Source organism: Equus przewalskii, chromosome 3 (genome assembly GCF_037783145.1).
Source record: "Equus przewalskii isolate Varuska chromosome 3, EquPr2, whole genome shotgun sequence".
NCBI lineage: Eukaryota > Metazoa > Chordata > Mammalia > Perissodactyla > Equidae > Equus > Equus przewalskii.
In genome coordinates this window covers 112508717-112533190 of record NC_091833.1, presented here as the reverse complement: position 1 = coordinate 112533190, position 24474 = coordinate 112508717, and the positions used below count along the sequence as shown (strand labels likewise).

Sequence of the window (24474 nt, the reverse complement as noted above, 5' to 3'; positions counted from 1 at the left end):
TGATCTGTTCTAGCTCTACGCTGGACTTCTTACTCTGCAAGCCCCCCAAATGTGAACGTCCCTTAGGATTCAGCACCTGTGCCCTCTTCTCTCTCCCTTAACAATCACATCTCTTCTTGGCCTTCATCCGTTCTAAGCAGACAACTCCTAAACTGGAAACTCTAGCTTCGACCACCAGTTCCAAATATCCAACTTGCTGCTAACATCTCCAACGGTAAGACCCCTCAACTCAGCAACTCCAGCACTCCTCCCCCATCATGTCACCCCCAGCTCTATACTTATTCTGGTCTCCCTATTTCTTTACTGAAAGCTTAGTTTTTGCTAGGTAGAGTTTGGGGTATTAGCATGCTCTCCGGGTTTGAGATCAGAGTGGGATTCAGAGAAAATGGGGACCAGAGATGATGTCACCTATAAAGAGCAACACTGAAACACTGGGAGTGGGTTATACTACCCAAAACAAGAATATAGAAAGGGAAGCATTATCAGGTGGTGGAGCACTGTCCCCAGCTTTGAGTCCTCAAAGGCACTGAACAGCCAAATGACTGAGTAATCAGTTACCCACCCCTGCTCCATCAGGTGTCTGAAAACTAAAGGCCTCCTGGTTTATTTTTATTAGCTATCATTTACTGACTGCTTACTAAAGCCCGGGGACAGTGTTAAGCATATTATATCCATTAACTCAAAGCTTCAAGAACCCTATTATCAGCATTTTACAAGTGAGGGAATTAAGAAATGGGGATTTTAAGTAACTTGCTCAAGATCATAAAACTGTTATGTTCCAAAACCAGGATTTAAGTCCTGGTTCCTAAACCCTGGAGTCTATGCTATCTCCCAAGAGAAAAAAGACATTAAAAACACAACACAAACCCTTCCTCCATAGACTTAAATGTTAAAATGCAGCAAATATTCTGAATCTACCTTAGACATTTTCTAGCTATACACAAGTGATAAAGGAAAAAAATGCTTTGGCATGACCCTTAGAGTTACGATGATATGCAAATTTATGAACTATTCCACAATTTACTTTGACCATAAAAATTATAACCATTCTATATTATTTAGTGTAATTGTCTAATTGCTTCATGATGTCAACCCTGTTCCTCCCCAATATTATAAAAAGCTCCAGAAAAAGAATCGGTCTTATATTTCTTGTGTCCTATGAATAGCAAGCATAAATAATAATGTATCCTGTACCTAGTAACCCATATTTATAAAATGTTTCCTATATGCTCAGCACCATTCTAAGCCTTTTATACACAGTAACTCATTTAATTCTCAAAATAAGTGTAAGACAGGTACTGCCACTGTCTTCCTTGTACAGATGAGGACAGTGAGCCACCTGGCAGATTAAAGACGACCGCAACTTCTTCGACTCCCCTCCTACGGAACTTGTGGGATCTAGGTCTCCTCCCCTCGAATCTGAGCAGCTTCTGCCTTGATCAGTAGAAGAGGCAAAAATAAGGGCGTGAAGCTGTGCTCATCTCTGCGCCCAGGACCCAAGAGCTAACAGCTTCCACCTTCCATCTTTTGGGACATTGGCCCTGGAAGGCCTGCGTTGGCAGTCAGACTGTAAGACGCCCAAGTGGAGAGACTCAGGGGGTGGGAGAAGACTCCGCGGAGCTCAGCCTTCCAGCCACCCCTTCCCAGGACCAGATATGGGAGCAAAGCCACAGCGAACTCGCCAGAGCAGCCACCTCAAGCTGAACACCACGTCCAGTCGGCACCATGTGGAGCTGCAGAACTGTCCAATGGAGCCCTCCCTGAATTCCAGACCCACAAAAATGTGAGATAAAATAAAATAATTTTTAAGTTACTGTTTTGGGGTAGTTTACGGCACAGCAAGAGATAACCTGATCAGGTACAGAGAGGACAGTCAGACAGCTAATGAGTAAGAGGTAATCAAGGAGGGGCAGAGTTGGGATTTCAACCCAGGGAACCTGACTCCAAAGCCCACCCCTCACCCACTATTCCAAGTTACATGTGCAGATCAAGGCTTTCCGTGGATGGAATCAGTTGCTTCTTTAGTCTACTGCCAATGCCTGATTGTCCAGGTAACCCCACAGATAAGCACCTTACGGCACAGCACACTGAGGATGACCGCGCGGCACACAAGGTGGTGTGGTGTGACACAAGGAGTACAGGGCTCTCCTCCAACTTTGCAGCTAAATGACTTTGTGACGAGGACCAAAAACCTCCGGTGTCAAGACGTGTTCTACATCTATCTTATTGATCAGCCTATCTCTGGTATCCAGAAGAGTGCCCTGCACACAGTAGGTGTGCAATACATAGTTTTTGGATGAATGGAGACTCTGGGTCTGTTTTCTCACCTGTAAAACTGGAGAGGTCCCCCACTGGGTTAGATAACCTCCAAGGGATCTTCCTGTTCTAAATGCTACATATCTATACCAGGAATGTGATGGTAGGAAGATGAACGAATGGCATCAAAAGGAAGTGAAATACAGGAAAAGAGAACAAACAAAGGCTTAGACGGATGTGAACGAACAGGTGCTTCCAGAGGGAACAAGTCAGAACGGAATTTTAACCTACAGAGAGGGCTCCTAGAGCAAAGCCCTTCTGTTCGGTGAAGCAATTCACCAACTGGTCAAACACCAAAGGAGAGAATCTGGGGAAGTCTGCTCAGCAGGGCCAACAATAGATTAGTTTACAAGGGCCCACAGTTCATGCCCCTCAGCACCAAGCTTGCCTTAGAGTGGTCCTACCTTCCCCTCTGGCCACCATGTTTTTCAAATGGCTTGTCCCCTACCCCTCACCCCAACCTCAACGACAAAAGCATTGGCTTCAAGCAAACAAGCCTGGATTCTTGTCTCAGCTCTCTACTGACCTATGATGCCAGGCGGGCCACTTCAGTTAAACTGATACTGTGTGCCTAAGTTGTGCAAGACGTTTTTGTGAGGGTGGAATGTTGATAAACTGAACAATACAGGTGTCCTGCCCTCCACAGGCTGTCTCGGTTGTCCCATCATTCACTTAACTTTACAGACACCAAGGGTATGTCAGACACCCAGCCCATGATGGTGAACAACTCAGATCTGATCATCTATGCCTTCCGGAAGCGCCAGCCTAGCGGGAGAAACAGGTACGGCACTGTACTAGGGACGTTAAAGGAGGGAAGTACAAATTAACTTGGGGAGGAGGGTGAGGGGAAAACTGCCTGGAGGAAGAGACATCTCTGCTGAAACCTCCAAGTGAAGTCGGCCTGAGAGAGGGAAGAGAGTCCGCCCTGAGTTTTCAGGGGGATCAAATGAAAACAAAACCAGGGGAGGGCAACCAGGAACGAGGCACACATAGGTCCCTGGCACAGCGCCCTGCTTTCAAACCTCTGGGCCATTCTGTCATCTCTGTCGGAAAATATTTCCCTTCTTGTCCACTCTGGTGAATTCCTTCTGTTACGGGCTGAACTGTGTCCCCCCAAATCCACATGTTGAAGTCCTAAGCGCCAGCATCTCAGACGTGACTGCATTTGGAGGCTGGGCCTTTAAAGAGGTAACTTGAGGTCGTCGGGGTGGGCCCTGATCTGACTGGTGTCCTTACAGGAAGAGGCGATCAGGACGCACGGAGACACCAGGGATGCTCGTGCGCAGCGCGAGGAGGACGCGGCAAGAAGGGGGCGTCTGCCAGCCAAGAAGAGACCACCGCGCTGACACGGCGACCGTGGACCGCGGCCCCCGGGGCTGTGGGCACGCGCGCGCCGTCTGAGCCCCCGGGCTGCGGCGTGCGGTTACTGCGGCCTGGGCACCAGCACGCCTTCTGTGCCAGGCCCGCCGCGCTCGCCTCGAGTGACAGGTCCTTGTCGCCCCCGCCCCGGGCTCACGTCTGCCACGATCCCCCGCTCACCCCCCGCTCAACTTTCAGCCCCGCGCTCCGGCCACGCGCACCAACGGGGCGCGTCTACGCAGACCCTGCCTGGGGCGGAGAGGACGGACCACGGCGACGTGCACTCACGGACGGGCCCGCGCCGAGGGCTCCGCTCCCGCGAGCACGGAGGACCGCACGCTGTCACGGCGGCCGACCGAGGCACAGGCGCCGGCCTGAGGCTCGACCCCGGCTCGCCTGCAGCGGCGGAGGGCGTGCACCGAGGCGGCAGGCCCGGCGGGCGCCCCGGGCGGGCTCCAGGCCGAGGACCGGTCTCCCGGGGCCGAGCCGCGCAGACTCCGCCGCTCTCCGCCGACCCTCAGACCCCCACAGGTCGGCCCGGCGGCCGCCTTACCCTCGGAGGCCGCGCCGCGCCCCGCAGTCGCCTCTTCCCCGCCACCGCCCCAGCCCTCAGCGCCGGGATCCGCCGGCCGCGGAACGTGCCCGACCACGCCCCCTCGCCAGGCCCGTCCCGCCCCCCGGCTTCCTGTGGCGTCACTTCCGCCTGGGGTTAAGCTGTGCGACCGCCGCGCGCAGGCGCAGGGCGGCTCCAACCCGATTTCGGCGCCGGGAAGCGCTGGAGGGAGGCGGCGGCTGCGCTGGGCGGGAGGCGGCGGTTCCACGTGCTCTAGCGGCCGGTTGAAACCGTTGGCGGGCGGTGGCTGAGAGGTGAGGGCGGTGGCCCAGGGGCCGACCCGGGAGGCTGGGGCTCGGAGCGAGGAGGGGCGGCGGCGGAGTGGCCGCCTCCTGCACGTCCCCACTTGGCCCCCCTCTGGCTCGCACGCAGGGCAGGAGGAAATCCATTCGGATCTCATTCGGGCCCCGGGGAAGTGAAAGCAGTCCTGGACTCAGGATGGCCGGTTCTACCCGATTGTAGAACGGAGAGGTCCTCGTGTCGGGAGCCCCCTCTCCTCGGCAAGCCAGGGTGGTTGTCACTGCTGGTCTGGGCGTCAGGCTTGCTACATGTTGGGCATGAGGCTCTAGCCTTCCCCGAGTCTTGGGGAGCTCGGTCCCCAGGGAGGAGGCCGTAGAGCATAGTGGCTGAGAGCACGGACTTAGGACCAGAATAACTGCGTGTGAATCCGGGTTTGCCACTACCTGGATGTGTGACCTACTGCAAGTTACTTAACCTCTTTGTGCCTCAGTTTCCTGGTCTGTCAAAGGGAATAATATAGAAGCTAACTCAGAGGACTGTTGGATTGAGTGAGCACAAACGTGTTAACCACCTACGACAGGGCTTGGCACATGGTAGGTGCTCAGTATATGTCAGGATTTTCTGCAGCACCTGCTACCTCTGAGGAGACAGGTAGGGGAGCAAGGTGGGGTGTATTTGCAAGGCTGACTTCGCCGCAGAGAGGGCCCGCTGGGACCTGTTCACCCTGCACCCCGGTTCCCCCAGCGCGCAGCATGGTGCTCACAGGTGGTAGACTTGCACAGTTATTACAGCAGCAAAGGGATGCCGTGTAAAACAATGCTGGTGATGTGTGAGGGGTGAGGTGGAGTGGAGGAGGCGTGGTTTAACTTCTCCCAGCCTCAGTTTGCTCATCTGTTAAGTGGAGAGAGGTATATCTACCTCTGAGGGCTTTTGCAGGGAGCAAGGGGGAGGTCCCGCGTGAATGTACGTCGCCACCGTCATCAACCCCACATTCAGGTGGTTAGGCGGGATGGTGGACAGTGTGTACTTGTCTGTCCTTCCCTTTTCCCGTACCCTTGGTTTCTTGGAATTGTACCCCCCGGAAGGGGCTCAGGGCTGGTCTAGTTGGCCTGCCCCATTGTTTCACAGATAGGAAAACTTACAGTTCAGAGGGGACCGTGACTTGCTCAAGGTAACTGCTCATTGGGGCTGTCGCCAGCTTGGACCCTCAGGTGAGCTGTGGTGGTGGTGGTGGTGGTGGTGATGGGGTTTTAGGTCTGTGTGTGTATATGTGTGTGAGAGAATGTTTTAAGAATAGTTAATGTAGTTTTTGTAAAAAATAAACAATACCAAAATGTAGAGGGAGGAAGGTAAAAAAATAACTCCAGATATAATCCCAGAACCAAACTTGAGTCATGTGATCAGGGCACAGGATGGTGGAGTAGGCAGGCACCCATGGGGTGGGGATCCAGAGGAGACTGGAGTGAATTTATGATGCTGCGTCGGTGGATTGAGGGTCATATTTAAAGAAGCTTGGGTTTGGGAGGAGACTGGGTGCAATAGAATTGATGTACAATTAATAAGTCACAGGAAATTCTTTCTACTATTGGGTAAGGATGAATCTTTCACATTGGTATCTTATTTAATTTTCCACTCAATGCTCCAAGATAGATATTAGACCCATTTTACAGATAAAGAGATTCTGGAAAGTTAAGTTACCTCGAGGTCATTTAATTTTTAATTGGCAGATGTGGGCTCCAGCTCAGATCCTCTGGCCCTGAGTCCAGGTCCAGCTCAGCAGAACCTGGTCAGTCTTGATGACAGGAGCCTGAGGTGCCTGGATTCCTTCGCAAGTCCCCGGTCCCTGAGTGAAGCTGTCTGCTGCCCTCAACTCAGCATCACTGTGCAGCACCTGCCATCCTCTGCTGTGACATGGCGCTCTCCGTGCCCAGTGCAGGCTGGGCTTAGAATGCAGACTTAGGGTCCTAGTATTTAAAATGGAAGGTCACAAGCTATACGACATCTGAGCCTCGTAGGTGAGGTGTCCTGAAAGTCCTAATGCAGCACATTTTCAGCTTTCCCAACTTCCGAAGTATGAATGTTACGAATTTGCTAAAGACATCATTTGAAAGTTTAAGTATTTAAATTTCTTTCATATTTATTTAGTCTCGTGAAATCTAAGTTTAATCTTTTGCTTTAGGCAATGCTTGCTGTCTTCACTTAGAGGGACTGCATTTTTATATGGGGTCTTTTTGCAAGTTCAAAGTATTCACACTTCTGACGTTGCTCAGCTGCCCTGTCTGCCATGCAGTTAGGATGGTTCTGAGCTTGCTGTTCACAGCCCGCTCACCATACAGACACATATGTGTACTGCATAAATGAAACGTGTTTGCAGGGCCGACCCTGTGGCATAGTGATTCAGTTCACACTCTGCTCCATCAGCCCGGGTTCACAGGTTCGGATCCCGGGTACAGACCTAAACTACTCGTCAAGCCGTGCTTTGGTGGCCACCTGCATACAAAATAGAGGAAGACTGGCACAGATGGTAGCTCAGGCACAATCTTCCTCAAGCAAAAAGAGGCAACGAATGTTAGCTCAGGGCCAATCTTCCTCAAGCAAAAAGAGGCAGCAAATGTTAGCTCAGGGCCAATCTTCCTCACAAAAAACAGAAGTTTCCCTCAGAGGCTGGGTCAGGTGTAAGGTATAATCAGGGTGACACTTGGCTGGTGATGGGGTGTCCTCTGGGCTCTGAACAAGGGAGGGGTGAGCGCCTTCCAGGCCTTAGCTCATTAGCAAGCAGGCAGTCATGCTGTCCCCACTTCAGATCAGTGTAGAAATGCAGCGATGCCTCTGAAGCTCCAGAGGAAAGCCTGAGAGACAGTTCTGACTTAACTGTGCAAGCTCCCTACCCTGGCTTTAAAAACGAGCACATCTCTAAATGGGAACATTGGCCGCAAAGGCCATATGGAACGGTTGGAGAGGTATCTTCCCGTGGGTGTGTGAGCACGTTCTGACCCTCTCGGGAATCCGTGTTTCCGTGGTGCGGCCAATCCCCAGAGGGATGGCATGCTTTGCACGGATACTCCGAGCGTCTTTTTTGTCAACGTCACTGGCTCCTTTCAGCTGATAAATTTGGTTTTCAGCTGTCCGTCTCAGGCCTTTAATTCCTGACCTTCCCTGACAGACTGAGCCCCAGCTGGATCTTCCTCCCCTCTCCCTGCCCCTCCTCCTCGATGAAGACACAGAATAGGCCTCAACAAGGAAGGTCGGAAAGCCCTAGGCCGTAGCTTAAGTTGGAGGGGGTGTCTTTTCATTGTTGAATCTTACTAAGAAAGTACTTTTAAAGTTTTCAGCAGATAATTTGGCTCAGTGCAGCTGTTTCTGCCTTGTGTGTCTGGTGACAGTCTGTTTCTGGGTGACTAATTAATGGTTTACTCCTGTTCCTACACAGAAGTGCCCCAGAGACTCTGATGCTGTGGCTTTCGCTCTCGCTCCGGTCTTTGTTCTCCGTGAGAGGCAGGGTGGTGCCCTCCCTGCCTGTCGTTCACTGAGCTTCCGTCTGCCGGGCGCAGAATGCTAAGCTTCCAGAGAGCTGGGTCTTAGTCCCTGTGACGCCGGCTCCATGGGCATGTGACTGTTTCACCCATCTTTACGATATGATGAGGAGATGTGCGAGGTGGCCGCACGTCCCAAAACACTCATGTTAGCTCTCCTCTGGGTTCCGTGTTAGGCTGTGCCTGACCACGTGTCCTCCCTTGCCACCCTCCCCTGATGGTGAGCTGGGGAGGGGCCCCAGGGCAGGGGCCTGGTTTTTGTATGTGGCGTATCAGGCAAACTGACGTCCGACAGTCTTCCTCGGGGCAGGAGGCCTCCATGAGAGACTGGCTGGGCCTGTGTGAACCCTGGGGTTGCAGCCAGGATGCACCTTTCCATTCAAGGCAGAATGGGCGGGGACAGCCCTGACCTTGCTGAGCGGTGACCTTTCCAGCGGGGACCTGGGGCATGGCAGTGGAGGGGAAGTGGTGATTTCATGCCTGAGGATTCTTGTTTGTGCTAAAGGATTCTTGCGTGAGGTCTTACCCTGAAGCTAACTGCCTCAGTTTACTTGATCCTTATCTTCATTTTCATGATGAGGAAGAACCCCCTGGGTTAGACAGTTCTCAGTGTTTTTGCTGTGAAACTTCTTTATGATGTGAAATGACAATACTTTTAGAATCTAGTGATTAAAAAATCACATAACCATGGAAAGTTACTGTGACTTCTGTAACACTTTGGGTGAATTTGTGTTTTGCTGAACACAATAGCATATCCCTGAAATTTCTAAGTGGTGGTTATGTATATGTGCAGACGCACTTAATCTTGGGGTGGTGCTCGGACGCCTGGTCTGTGAACGCCCCCCACAATTGAGCACCTGGCATTTGGGACACCCGGTTATGGGTCCATTTCTTTCTGAGTGATCTGACAAGAAGCCACGCCTACTCCCTGTCCACTAAGACCGGAGGGCACGTCTTCCTATTTTAACACCTGTGGAGACACTGTTACGCCTGTACGAATGCTTTTTGTGCTTATAAAAATTATTTTTAGGCCTCTTCTCCCCTTACTAAGCCTCCTTCACTTCCCCTTGTGCTATGTTCTTAGCGTATGTGGGGACCTGAAATAATTTGCAGTGCACACCTAAAGGCGTTAGAGAGAGAAAGAGAACACGTGTGTGCACTTTACTTTATTAGAAAAGGTATGATATTTCACTCAGTGCCCCCAAAACTCGTCATCTCTGGGGCCAGCCTGCCAAGTTTCAATCCTGGTTCTGCTGCCGTGTGACCTTGGGCAAGTTACTTAGTCTCTCTGTGGCTCAATGCCTCGTGTTAATTGTGAACAATAATAGTTCTTCCCGCATAGGGTTGCTGTGAGGATTAAATGAGTGAACAGACGTAAAGCCGTAGAATAGTGCTGGCACGCGGTGAGCACACGCCCCACAGACATTAACCCTTGTGATCACTGTTAGTTATCACTTTACTTGCATGGTGGTAGTTTTATGTAGATTGCTAATCAACTTTGATTCCGTTGTGTAGTTATTTTCATGTGACATTATGGTTGAGAAGTTACCTGTATGAATCATTTTTTTGTAATGGAAGTTTCAGATTACAATGGTAATTTTATTTCCTTTTAAATTTTTTTAAGGACAAGACTTAAACCTATCTGGGATAGAGAATATTTAACCATTTAGCTAAAAATGGTATTTTTTACATGCAATGCATGTGGTGAATCAGTGAAGAAAGTACAAGTTGAGAAGCACGTGGCTATTTGCAGAAACTGCGAATGCCTTTCTTGCATTGACTGCGGTAAAGATTTCTGGTAAGTTCCACATAATTCCTGTAGATCCATAGTAAAGGTCCAGATCAGTTTTGGAAGCCCCGACCCCCCAAAGCTTTAAAAAAAAAAAAAAATGAAGCAAATTTGAGGAAAGAAATTAAGAAAAAAATTAAAAGTGCTTTACAAGACCATTTGCTTTTTAAGGACGGTTTAAAGAGACGACTAAGGGAAAGGGAGTAGAGGGGTTAGATCTGATCAGTCTGTGGCGCTCGCTGTCCTCTCCTTTCACCATTACCAGACCCAGGGAGGTGACCACGCCAAGTCAGGTTTCAGGGGTGCCGTGTGTTGATCACACTGAAGGGATGGATTTATAGACCAGAAAATGAATTAATTCACAGTGGGGGGATATCTGGGAGAAGAGCCTAGGTACTCCCCAGAAATTTGGAGGTGACAGGGAGAGTCAGCTCTTCCTGGCCCTTCCACTGAGGGCGCCCCTGGTCAGGTGAGGACACAGCAGGAGGGGACCAGATGCGCTGTGTCTGCAGCAGGGCCATTTACAGATGGCTAATGCTGATTCCCTTCAGCTTCAGAGGCTTCAGGTGGAAAGGCAGCTTTTGGGGCATCTGCCCCAGTGTCCTCTGTGGCATTTGGATGATATTTGCTAACAATTTATTTTAATTTCATTCTACAGAAGTGATATTTAAAAAAAAGTTTTGGGGAGCTGCCAAAGTCTTTGTTTATACTCAGTCCTAGGAAGAAGCTTGATATATAAAACCGGAGAAATTTGGGCTATTTCTCCATAGAGGACTTTGCCCAGACCTTGTCCCAAACATCTCCTTGAGGACCCCAGAGGGCTTCAAAAAGATTATATGAGACAGACTTGAGTTTCCTTTTTTCCAAGATTCTGAGATCCAGAACTTGTTAGTAACCTGATACCACCATTTTATACCAGCTTTTCTTTTTTTAATCTTCTTCTCCCCAAGCCCCCCTGGTACATAGTTGTATATTCTAGTTGTGAGTGCCTCTGGCTGTGCTCTGTGGCATGCCGCCTCAGCATGGCTTGATGAGTGGTACCATGTCTGCGCTCAGGATCCGAAGCGGCGAAACCCCAGGCCTCTGGAGCAGAGCACATGAACTTAACCACTCCGCCACAGGGCTGGCCCCTATACCAACTTTTAACTTATTCTACAATGGATTATTGATTGTCTACTATATTACCAGGAAATCATACAGATTTTGTAATTTAAGATAAAGCCACCCTATTGCAAAGAATTATTTTCTTTTTTATTCTGTACATATTCACTTATGACAAAAAAACATATTATGTATCAATTTGGTTTAAGATGTTAGTATATAAAAATGGATGGAAAGTTTCGTGGTGGGTTTTATATTGATTAGTTTGTAGGAAGGAATGTGGCTATGACCAGGGGGTTATAAGCATAGTTAGTGAAATAGGTGGGGTACTTGTGCAGTGGACAGGTGTGAAATACAAGTGTGGCCCGCAGAAGGTAGGAGCAGCATGCTCGAGTGAGACAGAGACTCCAATTTGAGCATCAATCTAACGGTGGAACCTTTTATCACTTTAAGGGGTGACGACTATAAAAATCATGTGAAATGCATAAGTGAGGATCAGAAGTATGGTGGCAAAGGTTATGAAGGTAAAACCCACAAAGGCGATATTAAACAGCAGGCATGGATTCAGGTAAGGTCTTTCTGCTTCATCGTGTAGCTTCATCTGACATCTTCCACTTTCTTTGGAAGCCTGAGAAACTAAGAATAAATGCCTATCTATGCAGACCAGACCCAGAAACGTGTTAGGATAGACCTAGGTTGAGCAACTAAACCTTCTTGAAAAAGAATTCTTTATTTCTCTGTTAATACAGTTGCAATGTATTTTGCCTTTAATCCATATGTTTTACACGTTTCTTGCAGAACTATTTCAGAATTCTCACTAGCTTTCCGTTGGCTAAGCTAGTGTATCTGCTTCTAGTGATAATGCAACTTTTATAACTCAAACCATGTTAATCTCTCATGTCTGTCAGTCATCAGACTGGGCAAAATAAAGACATTTTCATAGATATGAGGAATTTTCTACTAACTAAAATAAAACAAAAACATGTACAAGAAAAATGGCAAAATCAACAAAATCCCTAATTCACCGAGAGGTATGACTTCCAGAACGTTATTCACCTTTTACAGAATAGATAGCAGGAGGAAGGATTCAGAAAGGAAGGTGGGAGAAAGAAGACAAACGTCATCTGTGGAAATTCTGAATTTTCCTAGAAACCAAATAAATAGTTACTCCCTTTGACGATAGAGCTTAAACCTGAATTTGCTAATATGGACCAGCTTACTGAGTTAGCTGACTCCTGGGGGGGAAGTCTTCTGTTCACTAGGGACTAACCAAGGCTGCCCAGTGCAGATTGGGGAGCTAGTGAAACCCCTTATCTGAACTAAGATATTTAAGCTGGCGACCGTCAGCCACACTTTTGGGCACTGTATCTGTAATCTCCCTGAGGACCAGGTGATACTCCTAGGCCCCTGAGCTGAAGTACCTGGGTGTGTGAGTTCCTTCTCTGTTGCCATCACATCTTGAATGAAATCCTCTACAGCATGGGTTAGCCAGTGGGTCAAATCCGGCCACCCCCCTTTGTAAGCAGTTTTATCGGCCCCCAGCCATGCCCATTAGTCTACATACCGTCCGTGGCTGCCTTAGTGCTGCAAGGGTGGTGCCGAGTGGTCAGGCCCTGAACGGATGGTCCGCAGAGTTTAAAATCTTCACTCTCTGGCCCTCTGCAGAAGAGGCTTGCTGACCCTGCCCTAAACTGTCAGGCTTCAGCAGCTATGTCACCGTCTCAGCAATCAGGAACTTGTCTTCGGGGTCTGTCATGGTCCACTCACCCTCTGATTCTGATTCCTCCCTAACTCCCTGGTTGACGTTGTTAACAGACGGATAAGACTAAATGTGGCGTGCTGGGGGGATAAACGGGGCCTCCTGTGACCCATCTGACAGAGATGGATTTGGGGGTTTTGTTCTTTTCCTTAAATCCTTAAAACCTTTATTTTTAAAGACTGAATTTTGAAATCCTGTCAGTGTTAATGTTCGCCGAGCATCCTTCCAGATGTCTCTGGGCTTACACACAGAGTGGATCAATGGGTCAGGGAGAGATATCCCGCTGTCTTGGGTCACAGCGTTTCCTCCACACTGTTGCCTGTGCCCTGTCCTCTCCTGACTCTGAGCTCGCTGCTCCAGCCGCTGCTGAGCCAGCCTGACTTCTGCCGTGTTCGTCTTTTTCTTGATTTGTTTTCCTCCCTGGAGAGGTTTGCCTTATCCTCGCCTGAGTATCCTGTATCCATTTTTTTCTAGTCTGTTTATATATAGCTTCCGTTCTTTCCTAACACAGGGACATTTTCCTGCATTGTGTTTGTTTAGCCGCATCATTTGTCCGTATTTGGCTCATCGGTGACCATCATGTCTCCCTGACTTTAATCAGTACCTTTCCTCTGCCTTCACTGTGATTGCCATAAGCATTTTCTTAGGTCACTTATTTAATTTTAATCTCTGTTCTGTTTTTGCTATTTCAGATTTATTTATCAGATCTTAATACTATTGTCTTGGTCCTCAATTAATTTCCTAGTACCTATAATATCCATTTTTGTCTGATTCTTTGGATTACTTTTGGTTTGTTTATACATTTTTTCCAGTGTTTTTAATTTGTGGTAAATTATACATGACATAAAATTTACCATTTTAACCATTTGTAAGTATACAGTTAAGTACACTCACGTTGTGCAACCATCACCACCATCCATCTCCAGAACTTCTTCATCATCGCAAACTGAAACTCTGTCCCCAGTAAACAACAATTCGCCGTTCTCTCTTTCCCCAGCCCCTGGCCCCCACCATTCTACTTTCTGTCTCTGAATTTACTGCTCAAGCTACCTCCTATAAGTGAAATCATACAGTATTTGTCCTTTTGTGACTGGCTTCTTTCACTTAGCATGTGATGTCCTCATAGTTCATCCATGTTGTTGCACATGTCAGAATGTCCTCCCTTGTTAAGGTTGAGTGGGATTCCATTGGATGGATGGACCACGTTTTGTTTATCCATTCATATGTTGGTGGACACTTGTGTTGCTTCGTCTTTGGGCTCTTGTGAATAATACTGCTGTGAACATGGGTGTGCAAATATCTGTTCGAGTCCCTGCTTTCAGTTCTTTTGGGCACATACCCAGAAGTGGAATTGCTAGATTTTTAAAGTTTTTTGAGGAACCTCCATACTCTTTTCCATGGTGGCTGCACCACTTTACATTCCTACTAGCAGTCACAAGGCTTCCAATTCCTTCACAGCCTCCCCAGCATTTATTTTCTATTTTTTTGATAATAGGCATCCTAAGAGGTATGCAGTGGTACCTCATTGTGGTTTTGATATTTGTTTCCCTATTGATTGATAATGTTGAGCATCTTTTCATGTGTTTTTTGGCCATTTGTATATCTTCTTTGGAGAAATGTCTGTTCAAGTCCTTTGCCCAGTTTTTAATTGGGTGGTTGTTTTTTTTGTTGTTGAGTTGTAGTTCTTTACATATTTGGGTAATTAACACCTTATTGGATAATGATTTGCAAATATTTTCTTCCATTCCATGAATTGCCTCTTCACTCTGTTGATAGTGTCTTTGATGTACAGAAGTTTTAAAATTTTGATATAGTTAGTCCAATTTACTTTTTTCTTTTTTGTGCCTTTGGTGTCATATACAAGAAATCATTGCCAAATCCAGTGTTGTGTCACTTTTCCCTGGTGTTTTCTTCTAAGCATTTTATGGTTTTAGCTCTTACATTTAGGTCTTTGATCCATTTTGAGGTTTTTTTTTTTTGAGAACGATTGGCCCTGAGCTAACATCTGTGCCCATCTTCCTCTACTTTATATGTGGGACGCCTGCCACAGCATGGCTTTATAAGTAGTGTGTACGTCTGTGCCCAGGATCCGAACCGGTGAACCCCGGGCCGCAAAAGCAGAGCGCATGAACTTAACCACTATGCCACTGGGCTGGCCCCACCATTTTGAGTTTATTTTTGTAAACGGCATTGGGTAAGAGTTCAATTTTACTCCTTTGCCATGGATATTCACTTATCCCAGCACCATTTGTTGAAAAGACTGTTCTTTCCACATGACTGGTCTTGTCACCGTTGCTGAAAATCTTTTGGCCATATATGCATGGGTTTACTTCTGGGCTCTCTATTCCACTGGTCTGTCTGTCTGTCCTTATGACAGTAGCCCACTGATTCGATTACTCTAGCTTTGTAGTAAGCTTTGAAATCAGAAAGCATGAGACGTCCAACTTTGTTCGTTTTCAAGATGTTTTGAGATTCCATGTGCATTTTAGGATGGAGTTTTCTATTTCTGGAAAAAGAAAAATTGTCAACTGGATTTTGATTGAGATTACATTTGAATTTGTAGATCACTTTGGTTAGTATTGACATCTTAATGATACTAAGTCTTCCAATCCACCAACACAGAATGTCTTTCCATTTATTTGTGTCTTTCATCTCTTTCAGCATTAATTTACAGTTTTCAGTGTACACGTCCTTCACCTCCTTGGTCAAGTTTATTTCTAAATATTTTACTTTTTTTGGTGAGGAAGATTGGCCCCAAGCTAACATCTGTTGCCAGTCTTCCTCTTCTTTTGCTTGAGGAAGACTGTCCCTGAGCCAACATCTGTGGTAATCTTCCTGTAGTTTTTGTATGTGAGATGCTGCCACAGCATGGCTTGATGAGTGGTGTGTAGGTCTGCCCCTGGGATCTGAACCCCAGGCTGCCAAAGCAGAGCGTGTAAACTTAACCACTACACCACTGGGTCGGCCCGTAAATATTGTGTTCTTTTTGATGCTATTGTAAAGGAATTGTTTTCTTAATTTCCTTTTTGGACCATTCATTGTTGGTGTATAGAAGTAGAACTTCCTTTTTGAGCATGGATTGCGTGTCCTGCCACTCTGCTGAATTTCATTGGTTCTAACAGGTTTTCTCCTGGAGGTCTTTAGGGTGTTCTACTATAAGACCATGTTGTCTGGGAACAGAGATAATTTTACTCCTTCCTTTCCAATTTGGATCCCTTTTCTTTCCTGTTCTTGCTTACCTGCTCTGGCTAGGACTTCCAGTACTGGAGCGAATTCGTGAGCAGAGACACTGATACAGAATCTGGACTTGAAAGGTGAACCCTGTATCCATTAGTAGGACACTTTAGTTTGGCTTTCGTGAAACTCACATGTCAGGTATTTATTGTTTTTGTTTTCTCTTCCTTTTTTGCAGAAAATTAACGAATTAATAAAAAGACCCAATGTCAGCCCCAAAGTGAGGGAACTTTTAGAGCAAATTAGTGCTTTTGACAATGTTCCCAGGAAAAAGGCGAAATTTCAGGTATGTGTTTGATCTGACTCCCGACTGGAGGGGATGCGTAGCTCCTTGGTGACTGAGCATGTGCCTGTCAGAATGGGCTAAGGGGGGGGTTTCTTCCTTCTGTTCCTTACAGAATTGGATGAAGAACAGTTTAAAAGTTCATAATGAGTCTGTTCTGGAGCAGGTGTGGAATATCTTCTCGGAAGCTTCCAGCACTGTAAGTCAGATCTAATTTTAAATTTGTAGTGTGGCAAAAATGATTAGTCAGAATGAAATGGGAATGTCTTGTCTTCGGAGGTCAAAACAGCCTTCTTTTTCAGAGCGCCTCTGTGTGCCTTCATTTATGGGAGGAATAAACTGAGTGCACTGCAGAGAAGATGTCCTTATTGTGCAGAGAAAGGCATTTAATCCCCGTGTTTGATAACAAGAGCAGCTAACTGGAAGTACTGGCTTAAACATCAGGCAGCGGATGCGCTGGAAAGAACAGGCGCTCTGGGTGTCTGACACACCTGGTTGGAATCCCTGCTGTGCTGTTTGCCGCACATTTGATCTTGTGCACATTATTTAACCTCTCTGAGCCTCAGCCTCCTTTTCTTAGAAAAATGTGGATGATCATCTTCATTCATTTATTCGGTACTTACTGAGTGCCTGATCTGTGCCAGGCTCTGAACAAAAAATATAAAATATCTTGGGTGGTGATAGTGCCATGAGGAAAATAAACAGGGCGAGGACGTCGAGAGTGACTACGAGTCCTCTCGGGTGGGGGTGGGGGTCCCAGAGCGCCCTTACAGCTGCGCTAGTACAGCAGACGAGGCTATAAAAGCGTCCCCTCCTGCCCTGCGTTTGGTGGGCACTCGATGAGCGTTCATCTCCTTCCTTCTGGTGGAGGGAGAATTCCCTTAGAGTAGCTCAGTCACCCGCCTGTCAAAGTGGTTTCATCGGAGACCCCGGGTGTAATATACAGGTGCAGAGTCTCATTTGATATCCGCTAGCACACTGTTGGTTACATTGTTAATTTAAAATTTTCCCATTAATTCACTTGTATTTGCTCCTATTTGGAGCTTATATCCCATTTGGAGACTTACATTAGTAGTAGTTTGAAAAAAGGTAGTGGGTGTTTTATTCTAATCACATTGTCAAGAGTTGTTTTGCTTTATAGCAAGGAAATAGTTTTTGTATTAAATTGGGATAAAAATGAAACTTTATCTTGGCAGTCTAGCCTTTGTCTCTTTCAGAATATATGAATTGGACCTTTGAAACCTTATAAACAGTCATTTAATTGGCATTTATGTGGCAGCTGTTTTTTAAAGGTTATTTCCTTTATTTTAACTAAGAATCAAATATTTGAAATTACCTAGTTCGACTATATAGTTTAAAAAAAGTCTTTCCCATTTCCCTTCTGAAGCTGCGAGCATGTTAAGAATTAAAAACGATAATCACTAACAGCTCGTGGTAACTCTGAGTCTGAGAAATATGTGTGCTTGCCTTGCCTTTGCCCCCTGAGCCTCACAGCATGCCCCAGTGTGTGGATGTGCCGTCCGTTCACCTGCAGTGTTCGTCGTCCTGTTGCTCTGCACCGGCCTGAGGTTGGGTGCTTCACCTCCTCCTCTACCATGGGACCATCTCTAGCCCCGCATACATCGTACCTGGTGTTGTGGGTACAGCATAATCAGGCCGAGGTCCTGCCTTCACAGACTGTGCTCTAGTCGGGGAGACAGACACATGCGGATGTGGGTTTGTGCTCTAATGTCAGGTCATGATAGGCGCCAGGAAGAAACAGAAGGTGGGGGGAAGGGGCAGAGTGAAGCAGGCACTCTGTTAGGTGAGAGTCAGTGGAGGCGTCGCTGAGACCTCATTTGAGGAGAGCCTGGCATGAAGTAGAAAGAAGACGGGGCATGAATTTGTCTAGTCATTTCTTGAGTGCCTGTGGTCTCCCACCCTCCCTCTCCTCCCTCCAGTGGCGAGGAGTTGGTCTGGACGTGGAGGGGACACACCAGCTAGAGACTGGGGCTGACGTGTGCTGAAGGAATACCCGACTGTCAGACAGGAACAGAAGTGCGGGATGGGTGGGGAGTGTCTTTGTCCCCTTCTTCCGCCCGAGTCCGGTGCTGAACTCTGCTCTGCCTTCGACCCCGCATGCGTCTGGACTAGTGGATTTCTCTCAACTGCTGCCGAGAAAACGCCAACCATTTAGTTGAATGTCCGTCTCCTAAATGCTGCTCTTCTGGGCAGGGGCGAGCGTCCGGGTCTGAGTGAGGTGTGGCCTCTGTAGAGTCTTGTGCGCGAGCAAGAGCCGGCCCTTCTTTATTTGGTCCACCTTCGGGGGCAGTAGTTCTCCCTTGTGACTGAGTCTCCTGAAGGCGCAAGACTGGAGGTGACTGTCTGAGTCACCTGGCTGGTGACTAACAGAGATGGAACTTGGGCCCAGGTCTGCAGATGCTTAAGTCCAGTGGTTTCTACCACAACTGAAGCGGCCTGAGAGCTCCTGCCATTGACCCCCTCCTTCCCCCCCAGACGCATTAGGGCTCCCAGAGCAGTTCAGCAGATTGCTCATGTCGTCTCCTGAGAAGGGGCTGGCGTAGAGACTCTAGCGTATTTAGAGTCAGGGAGCACAGCAGGCACTGGGACTAGCCATGCTGATCTGTGCTGATTTGGATAGGGTATTGCAGTAAACGGACAGCTGACCTTGTTCCAGTGCTTGTGGTTATTTAGTTCCCCATGGTTCCTGACCCTCCGTCCAGGTGTCCCTGACCCCTCCTCTAAGGTAGCCATCTAATCTGAATGAGGATGATAATAACAATACCTCTGTCTAGTCCTCGATAGTTACAAAACCCTTCCCGCTCACCGGGCCCATTTACTGGGCATGTCCCGTGCTAAGCACATGACATATCTTATTTGATTCGTGCATCAACTGCATAAGGTAGGTGTTACTACCTTTGTTTTATAGATGAGGAAATTGGTTTAGAGCAGCTAAATAACTTGCCCTGAGTCACCTGGCTGGTCGTGAACAGAGCTGGAACTTGAACCCAGGTCTGCAGATGCATAAATCCAGTGGTCCTGCCACATCTAAGTGCTCGTCTTATTGCAAAGAAAAGTGAATAGTGAGCCACAGTTAAAGGTCTGGCTTGCGTGACGGAAGGATGCTTCAGTTTTCCCTTGGAATGAAAATGTCTGTTAAATGCAGAGAGGGGTGTGGGCCGGGGCAGTTATTCCCAGTTCGTATATTTATTGCTATATTTTAGCTATTGTTTAGCATTTAGCACAGTTATAAAATGGTAAGTAATAAAGACATTTTTCTTGGAACATTTTCTTCAGTAGATACATGCAATGATGTGAACAACTGTGTCTGGAATGAGTATTTATGTGTTTCTTGGTTTTGCTTAATAATAAGGAACCTGTCAGTAAGGAGCGAGATCAACAGCCACTCAACCCAGTGGCGGATCCACATGCAGAAATCTCCGCCAAGGTTCCATGTTCCAAAGCAAATGATACCACGGAAGAACAAGCAAAGGTGAAGAAGAATAAAAGAGAAAGGAAGGAAGAACGGCAGAAGAAAAGAAAAAAAGAAAAGAAAGAACTAAGATTAGAAAACCACCAAGAGAATTCAAAGAGTCAGAAGCCCAAAAAGCGCAAAATGGGGCGGGAGGCCGAGCAGGAAGCTGGAGGGGAGGACAGCAAGGCCAGCGGCTCCGCAGGGAAGCCTAGCCAGAGGAAGAGGAGCAAGGGCTTGTGCGCCGAGGACGGGGCAGTGGCTGGAGGCGTGGACGAGGAGGAGGCAAAAACCGGTCCAGGAAAGAGAAAGCGGAAGCATTCGGAGAGTACGTGGCTAGCTTATGTTCCCGGGCTTGTTAAAAACATTTTGAAGCTGTGAATTTGGGATACATAAAATCCATTAGACCTTGCATTTTGAACCAAGTAAGGCAAAGAGCATAAGCTTAGGGATCGGGCCGACCTGGGCTCAGTCCAGGCAAGTGACCTCCCTCTCAGCTCCCCATCTCCTCATCTCACGTGGAGGAGGAGAAACCCCATGGTGCTGGTTGCTTGGGGAGTGGGAGAGGTGATGGATGTAAGGGGCCTGACCATGTATGGCTCTCGTTAAATGGTAGCTTCTGTCATAAATGCAAAATCTTTTTCTTTCAATCTTTCTAATTACTTAGTTGAAGCAGAGTCCAAGAAGAAAAAGATAAAGTTCCCAGGACATTCTGAGGGTGAAGAACCAGAAAACCATGAGGCTTCTGCAAAAGGTATTGCTGCCATCATTTGGAAAGCTTTGCCCTCCTTAGGGTGGGGAAGGAGGAGGGGAAGCAGGGCTTTCTGGCAGGTCGTACCCTCCAGAGGCATGTGGAAAAATCTGAAAGCAAAGTAAGTTCTGTAGGATGTGACTCCAAAGAAATGAATGAGAACTGTGTGAGCCACTCTTACAGTGTCTCTGTCTAGCTTTAAAGATAAAAAGTAAAGCTGTCTGGATTGGAAATAGATACTGTCTTTGGAATTTAAAATAAACCCAGCATGACTCTCTGAGCCCCTGCTCCTTTTCCCCTCTCCTTGCTTCCCCTGTCGCTGCCTCTCATTACTCTCCTAGACGTGCCCTGAGGTCCAGCCAGACTCGGCTGTTCCCTCTCCCCACGTCTGGGCCTGTTCCTGGTGTCTCCTTGCTTGAAACTCCATGGCCACCTCCCTAAGCTAGAAGGTGTATTTGTCAGAATCCATTCCCTGGCCTTCCAGCTTCCTCTTAACTGCTGCCTCCTCCACAAAGCTGCTGCTACTCCTCAGGCCCGAAGCCTTCCCTAGGCTCCTGCCAGTCAAGAACAGACCCGAGGACTCAAGTGGGAATCGAGGCTTTATTAACGGAGGGTCAGTGACTGCCCAAGTTGGGTTAGATCTCTTAGCTTGGAACCCTTCCCCAACTTTGTATAAATGAGGCTTTTCTGAAAATAAATTTTTCGTTTTGAGATAATTGTAGATTGACATGCAGTTATGTGAAGTGATGCAGACTTGTGTATCCTTATGTATCCATGTATCCTTTCCCCAGTTTCCTCCAAGGGTAACACCTTACACAGCTATAGTACTGTCTCTCCCCAGGGTGTTGGCACTGACAGAGTTAGGAGACAAAGGTTTCCATTGTGCAAGGATCCTCCTGTTGCCCTTTTATAGCCACGCCCACTTCCCCCTCACTCCCACCCGCTTCTTTGCCCCAGCAATCACTAATCTGTTCTCCATTTGTATAATTTTGTAATTTCAGACTGTTGCATTTAGTATGTAACCTGAGATTTGCTCTTTTCACTCAGCATTATTCTCTGGAGATTCATCCAGGTTGCTGCACATATCAATAATCTATTCCTTTTCGTTGCTTAGTAGTAGTCCATGGCATGGATGTACCACAGTTTGTTTAACCATTTGTCTACTGAAGGATACCTGGACTATTTCCAGGTTCTGGTTATTATGAATAAAGCTGCTGTAAACATTCATGTACAAGTTTTTGTGTGAACATACATCATTTTTTCTGGAATGTATGTTCAGGAGTACAGTAGCTGTGTAGTATGGCAGTTGCATGTTTAGTTTTTTAAGAAACTGCCAACTTTTTCAAGAGTGGTTGTACCGTTTTATATTCCCACCAGCAATGTGTGTGTGATCCAGTTTCCCCACATCCTGGCCAACATTTGGTGGTGGTACTGTTTTTTTAGCATTCTGATAGGTATGTAGTAAAGCTTATAGTGGTTTAAGTTTGTATATCCCTAATGATGTTGAATATCTTTTCATGTACTTATTTGCCATCTGTGTATCTCTTCATTGAAATGTCTGTTCTTGTCTTTTGCCCATTTTCTAATTGGATTGTTTGTTTGTTTTACCTGTTGAGATTTGAGAGTTCTTTATATATTCTAAATATTAGTCCTTTGTGGGATGTGTGGTTTGCAGGGTTTTTTTTTTTTTTCCCCAGTCTGTAGCTTGTCTTTTCATCCTCTTAACAGAATCTTTTGTAGAGTAAAAGTTTTTAATTATGAAGAAATCTAATTTATCTGCTTTTCCTCTAATAGATCATACTTTGGGTGTCAAATTTCAGAACTCTTTGCCTAACCCTAGATCTCAATGATTTTTTTCTTATTTTTTTCTAAATGTTTTATAGTTTTACATTTTATACTTAAGTCCATGATCCATTTTGAGTTAATTTTTAGGAATATTAGCCCTGAGCTAACATCTGCTGCCAATCCTCCTCTTTTTGCTGAGGAAGACTGGCCCTGAGCTAACGTCTGTGCCCATCTTCCTCTATTTTATATGTGGGATGCCTGCCACAGCATGGCTTGATAAGTGGTGTGTAGGTCCATGCCCAGGATCTGAACCAGTGATCCCTGGGCCGTTGATGCAGAGCACATGAACTTAACCACTATGCCACCAGGCAAGCCCCCATATGGAGTTAGTTTTTATATAGAATATGAGACTTAGTTCAAGGGTCATTTTTTTGCCCATCAATGTCTAGTTGCTCCAGCACTATTTGTTGAAGAGGCTATTTTTTCCCTCATTGAATTGGTTTTGCACTTTTGTCAAAAATCACTTGGGGTATTTGTATAGGTCTATTCTGGGTTCTTTATTCTATTTCGTTGATTGTGTATCTGTCCTTCTACCAATACCACACATTCTTGATTACTGCAGCTATCTACAGTAAACTTGAAGTCTTGAAATTGTGTAGGCTTATTTCTCCCACTTTATTCTTTTCAAAATTAAGTTTTAGAATAATCTTGTCTATATCTACAAAAAAATCTTGCTGTGATGATGTAGGAATTGGATTATACCTGTATATTAATTTGGGGAGAATTGGTATATTTACCCTATTGAGTCTTCCAATCCATGAACATGGTATATCTTTCTATTTATTTAAATCTTTGATTTCTTTGATTAGCATTATGGATTTTCAGCATACAAATCTTCTTCTTCCCAGGAGCAGAAGTCCCACAGATGAGTCTTTTAGCCCACTGTATAGTAATTATTTGTGGCTGTCCCCTCTCTTATTCAAGGTTAAGCTCCTTTTGCTCATCTTTGTCTTGCTTACTGCTCTTGGACAGCCCCGTGATCTTAGTGGATGCTTAGTAAATCTTCTTTAGTTCATTAGATACCACTCTGTCTTTTTACAGGAACTTGTAGTAGTGATGGTACTTAGGATACTTAGTTAACCTGCTCACTCTAAGAACGAGTACTGTGAGGGTAGTCAGTACTGCTAGGCCACTGTGATTGGATGGGTCAAGTGCCTGCTACACGGTACCATGGTGTCCTGTTCATTCAGGGTTAGTTCATTTTCCAGGTAGCAAAGAGATGTTGCAGAAATCATTTCTTTATCTTCCTGGTGATATAACAAAACAAAATGTTTTACAGATTATTCTTTATATTATAGGTAAATTCAACTGGAAGGGAACTATTAAAGCAGTCCTGAAACAGGCCCCAGATAACGAAATAGCAATCAAAAAGCTACGGAAAAAGGTATGGTGTACGAACCCAGGTATATAATCTCAGGACAATCAGTTCTTTATTTTAAAATGTACAGTTTGTTGTTTTAATCTGAAATACTATAAATGTCGTGTATCTTGGTGACTTTCATGCTGCTCCAGGAGCCCCTCAGGGTTTGTGGGGAGGGAATGGGGCCAAGTCCCATGACACTTCCTCAGCCACTGCAGTGCCTATATTAAATGTGAAAATTATTGTTCTAGATGTTTTTCTATCTTTTGATTATTCCAGAGCAATGGTTTCTTCTTTTTGTTTAATTCTTCATCAGTGTCTGACACAGGTAAAGTGCTCATGTGTGTACAGTTGCACAAGTTTTCACAAGCAGAACACACCTGTGTAACCAGCACCTGGCTTGCTATTATTTTTTACTATTGGTCTACTTCTGGATTAAAGGACTTTTTAGGTCAATTTTCAGGACAAATACACCCATTTGACGGTTGTTTCTCTTTGTGAAGGTTTTAGCTCAGTATTATGCTGTGACAAATGAACATCACAAATCTGAAGAGGAGCTTCTGGTCATCTTTAACAAGAAAATCAGCAAGAACCCCACCTTTAAGTTATTAAAGGACAAAGTCAAGCTTTTGAAATGAACATTTTTATATTTAAACATTGAATCCATTCTCTTGATTTCTTCCTTTCACTGCTGTTTGTAAAACATGTAATGAATTATAACAACTCATTTTCCTTTCCAAAGTTGTATTTTTAAGTTAAGAAAAATATATATTTTTGGTAGAACTTTTATGAGAAAGTAAAATATATTCTTGTCCAAAA

At 46.1% G+C, this 24474-nt stretch overlaps 2 protein-coding genes across 5 annotated transcripts in view; one reads left to right on the top strand and one right to left on the bottom strand.

Moving 5' to 3' along the window:
* The window catches only part of ZBTB49 (zinc finger and BTB domain containing 49), a 26161-nt gene extending 21797 nt beyond the window's left edge, over nucleotides 1-4364 (bottom strand). The window contains exon 1 of one of the 2 annotated variants that reach the window (XM_070613251.1): nucleotides 4229-4364. The gene's annotated coding sequence lies outside the window, so the exon portion shown is untranslated. The remainder of the gene's footprint in view (nucleotides 1-4228) is intronic. The other variant, XM_070613252.1, reaches the window with a different exon arrangement.
* LYAR (Ly1 antibody reactive) lies at nucleotides 3538-24474 on the top strand. Of its 3 annotated transcripts, none has more exons than XM_008511023.2 (9): nucleotides 3538-4542; nucleotides 9686-9859; nucleotides 11405-11519; nucleotides 16123-16230; nucleotides 16343-16426; nucleotides 19601-20027; nucleotides 20367-20453; nucleotides 23594-23679; nucleotides 24159-24474. In XM_008511023.2, exons 2-9 carry the CDS (start codon nucleotides 9738-9740, stop codon nucleotides 24291-24293), a joined length of 1164 nt encoding a protein of 387 aa, XP_008509245.2. In that variant the 5' UTR covers nucleotides 3538-4542; nucleotides 9686-9737; the 3' UTR covers nucleotides 24294-24474. The 3 variants fall into 3 exon arrangements, with proteins under 3 accessions (XP_008509245.2, XP_070469358.1, XP_070469357.1); XM_070613257.1 differs by having other exon boundaries at nucleotides 4372-5739; XM_070613256.1 differs by having other exon boundaries at nucleotides 4534-5121.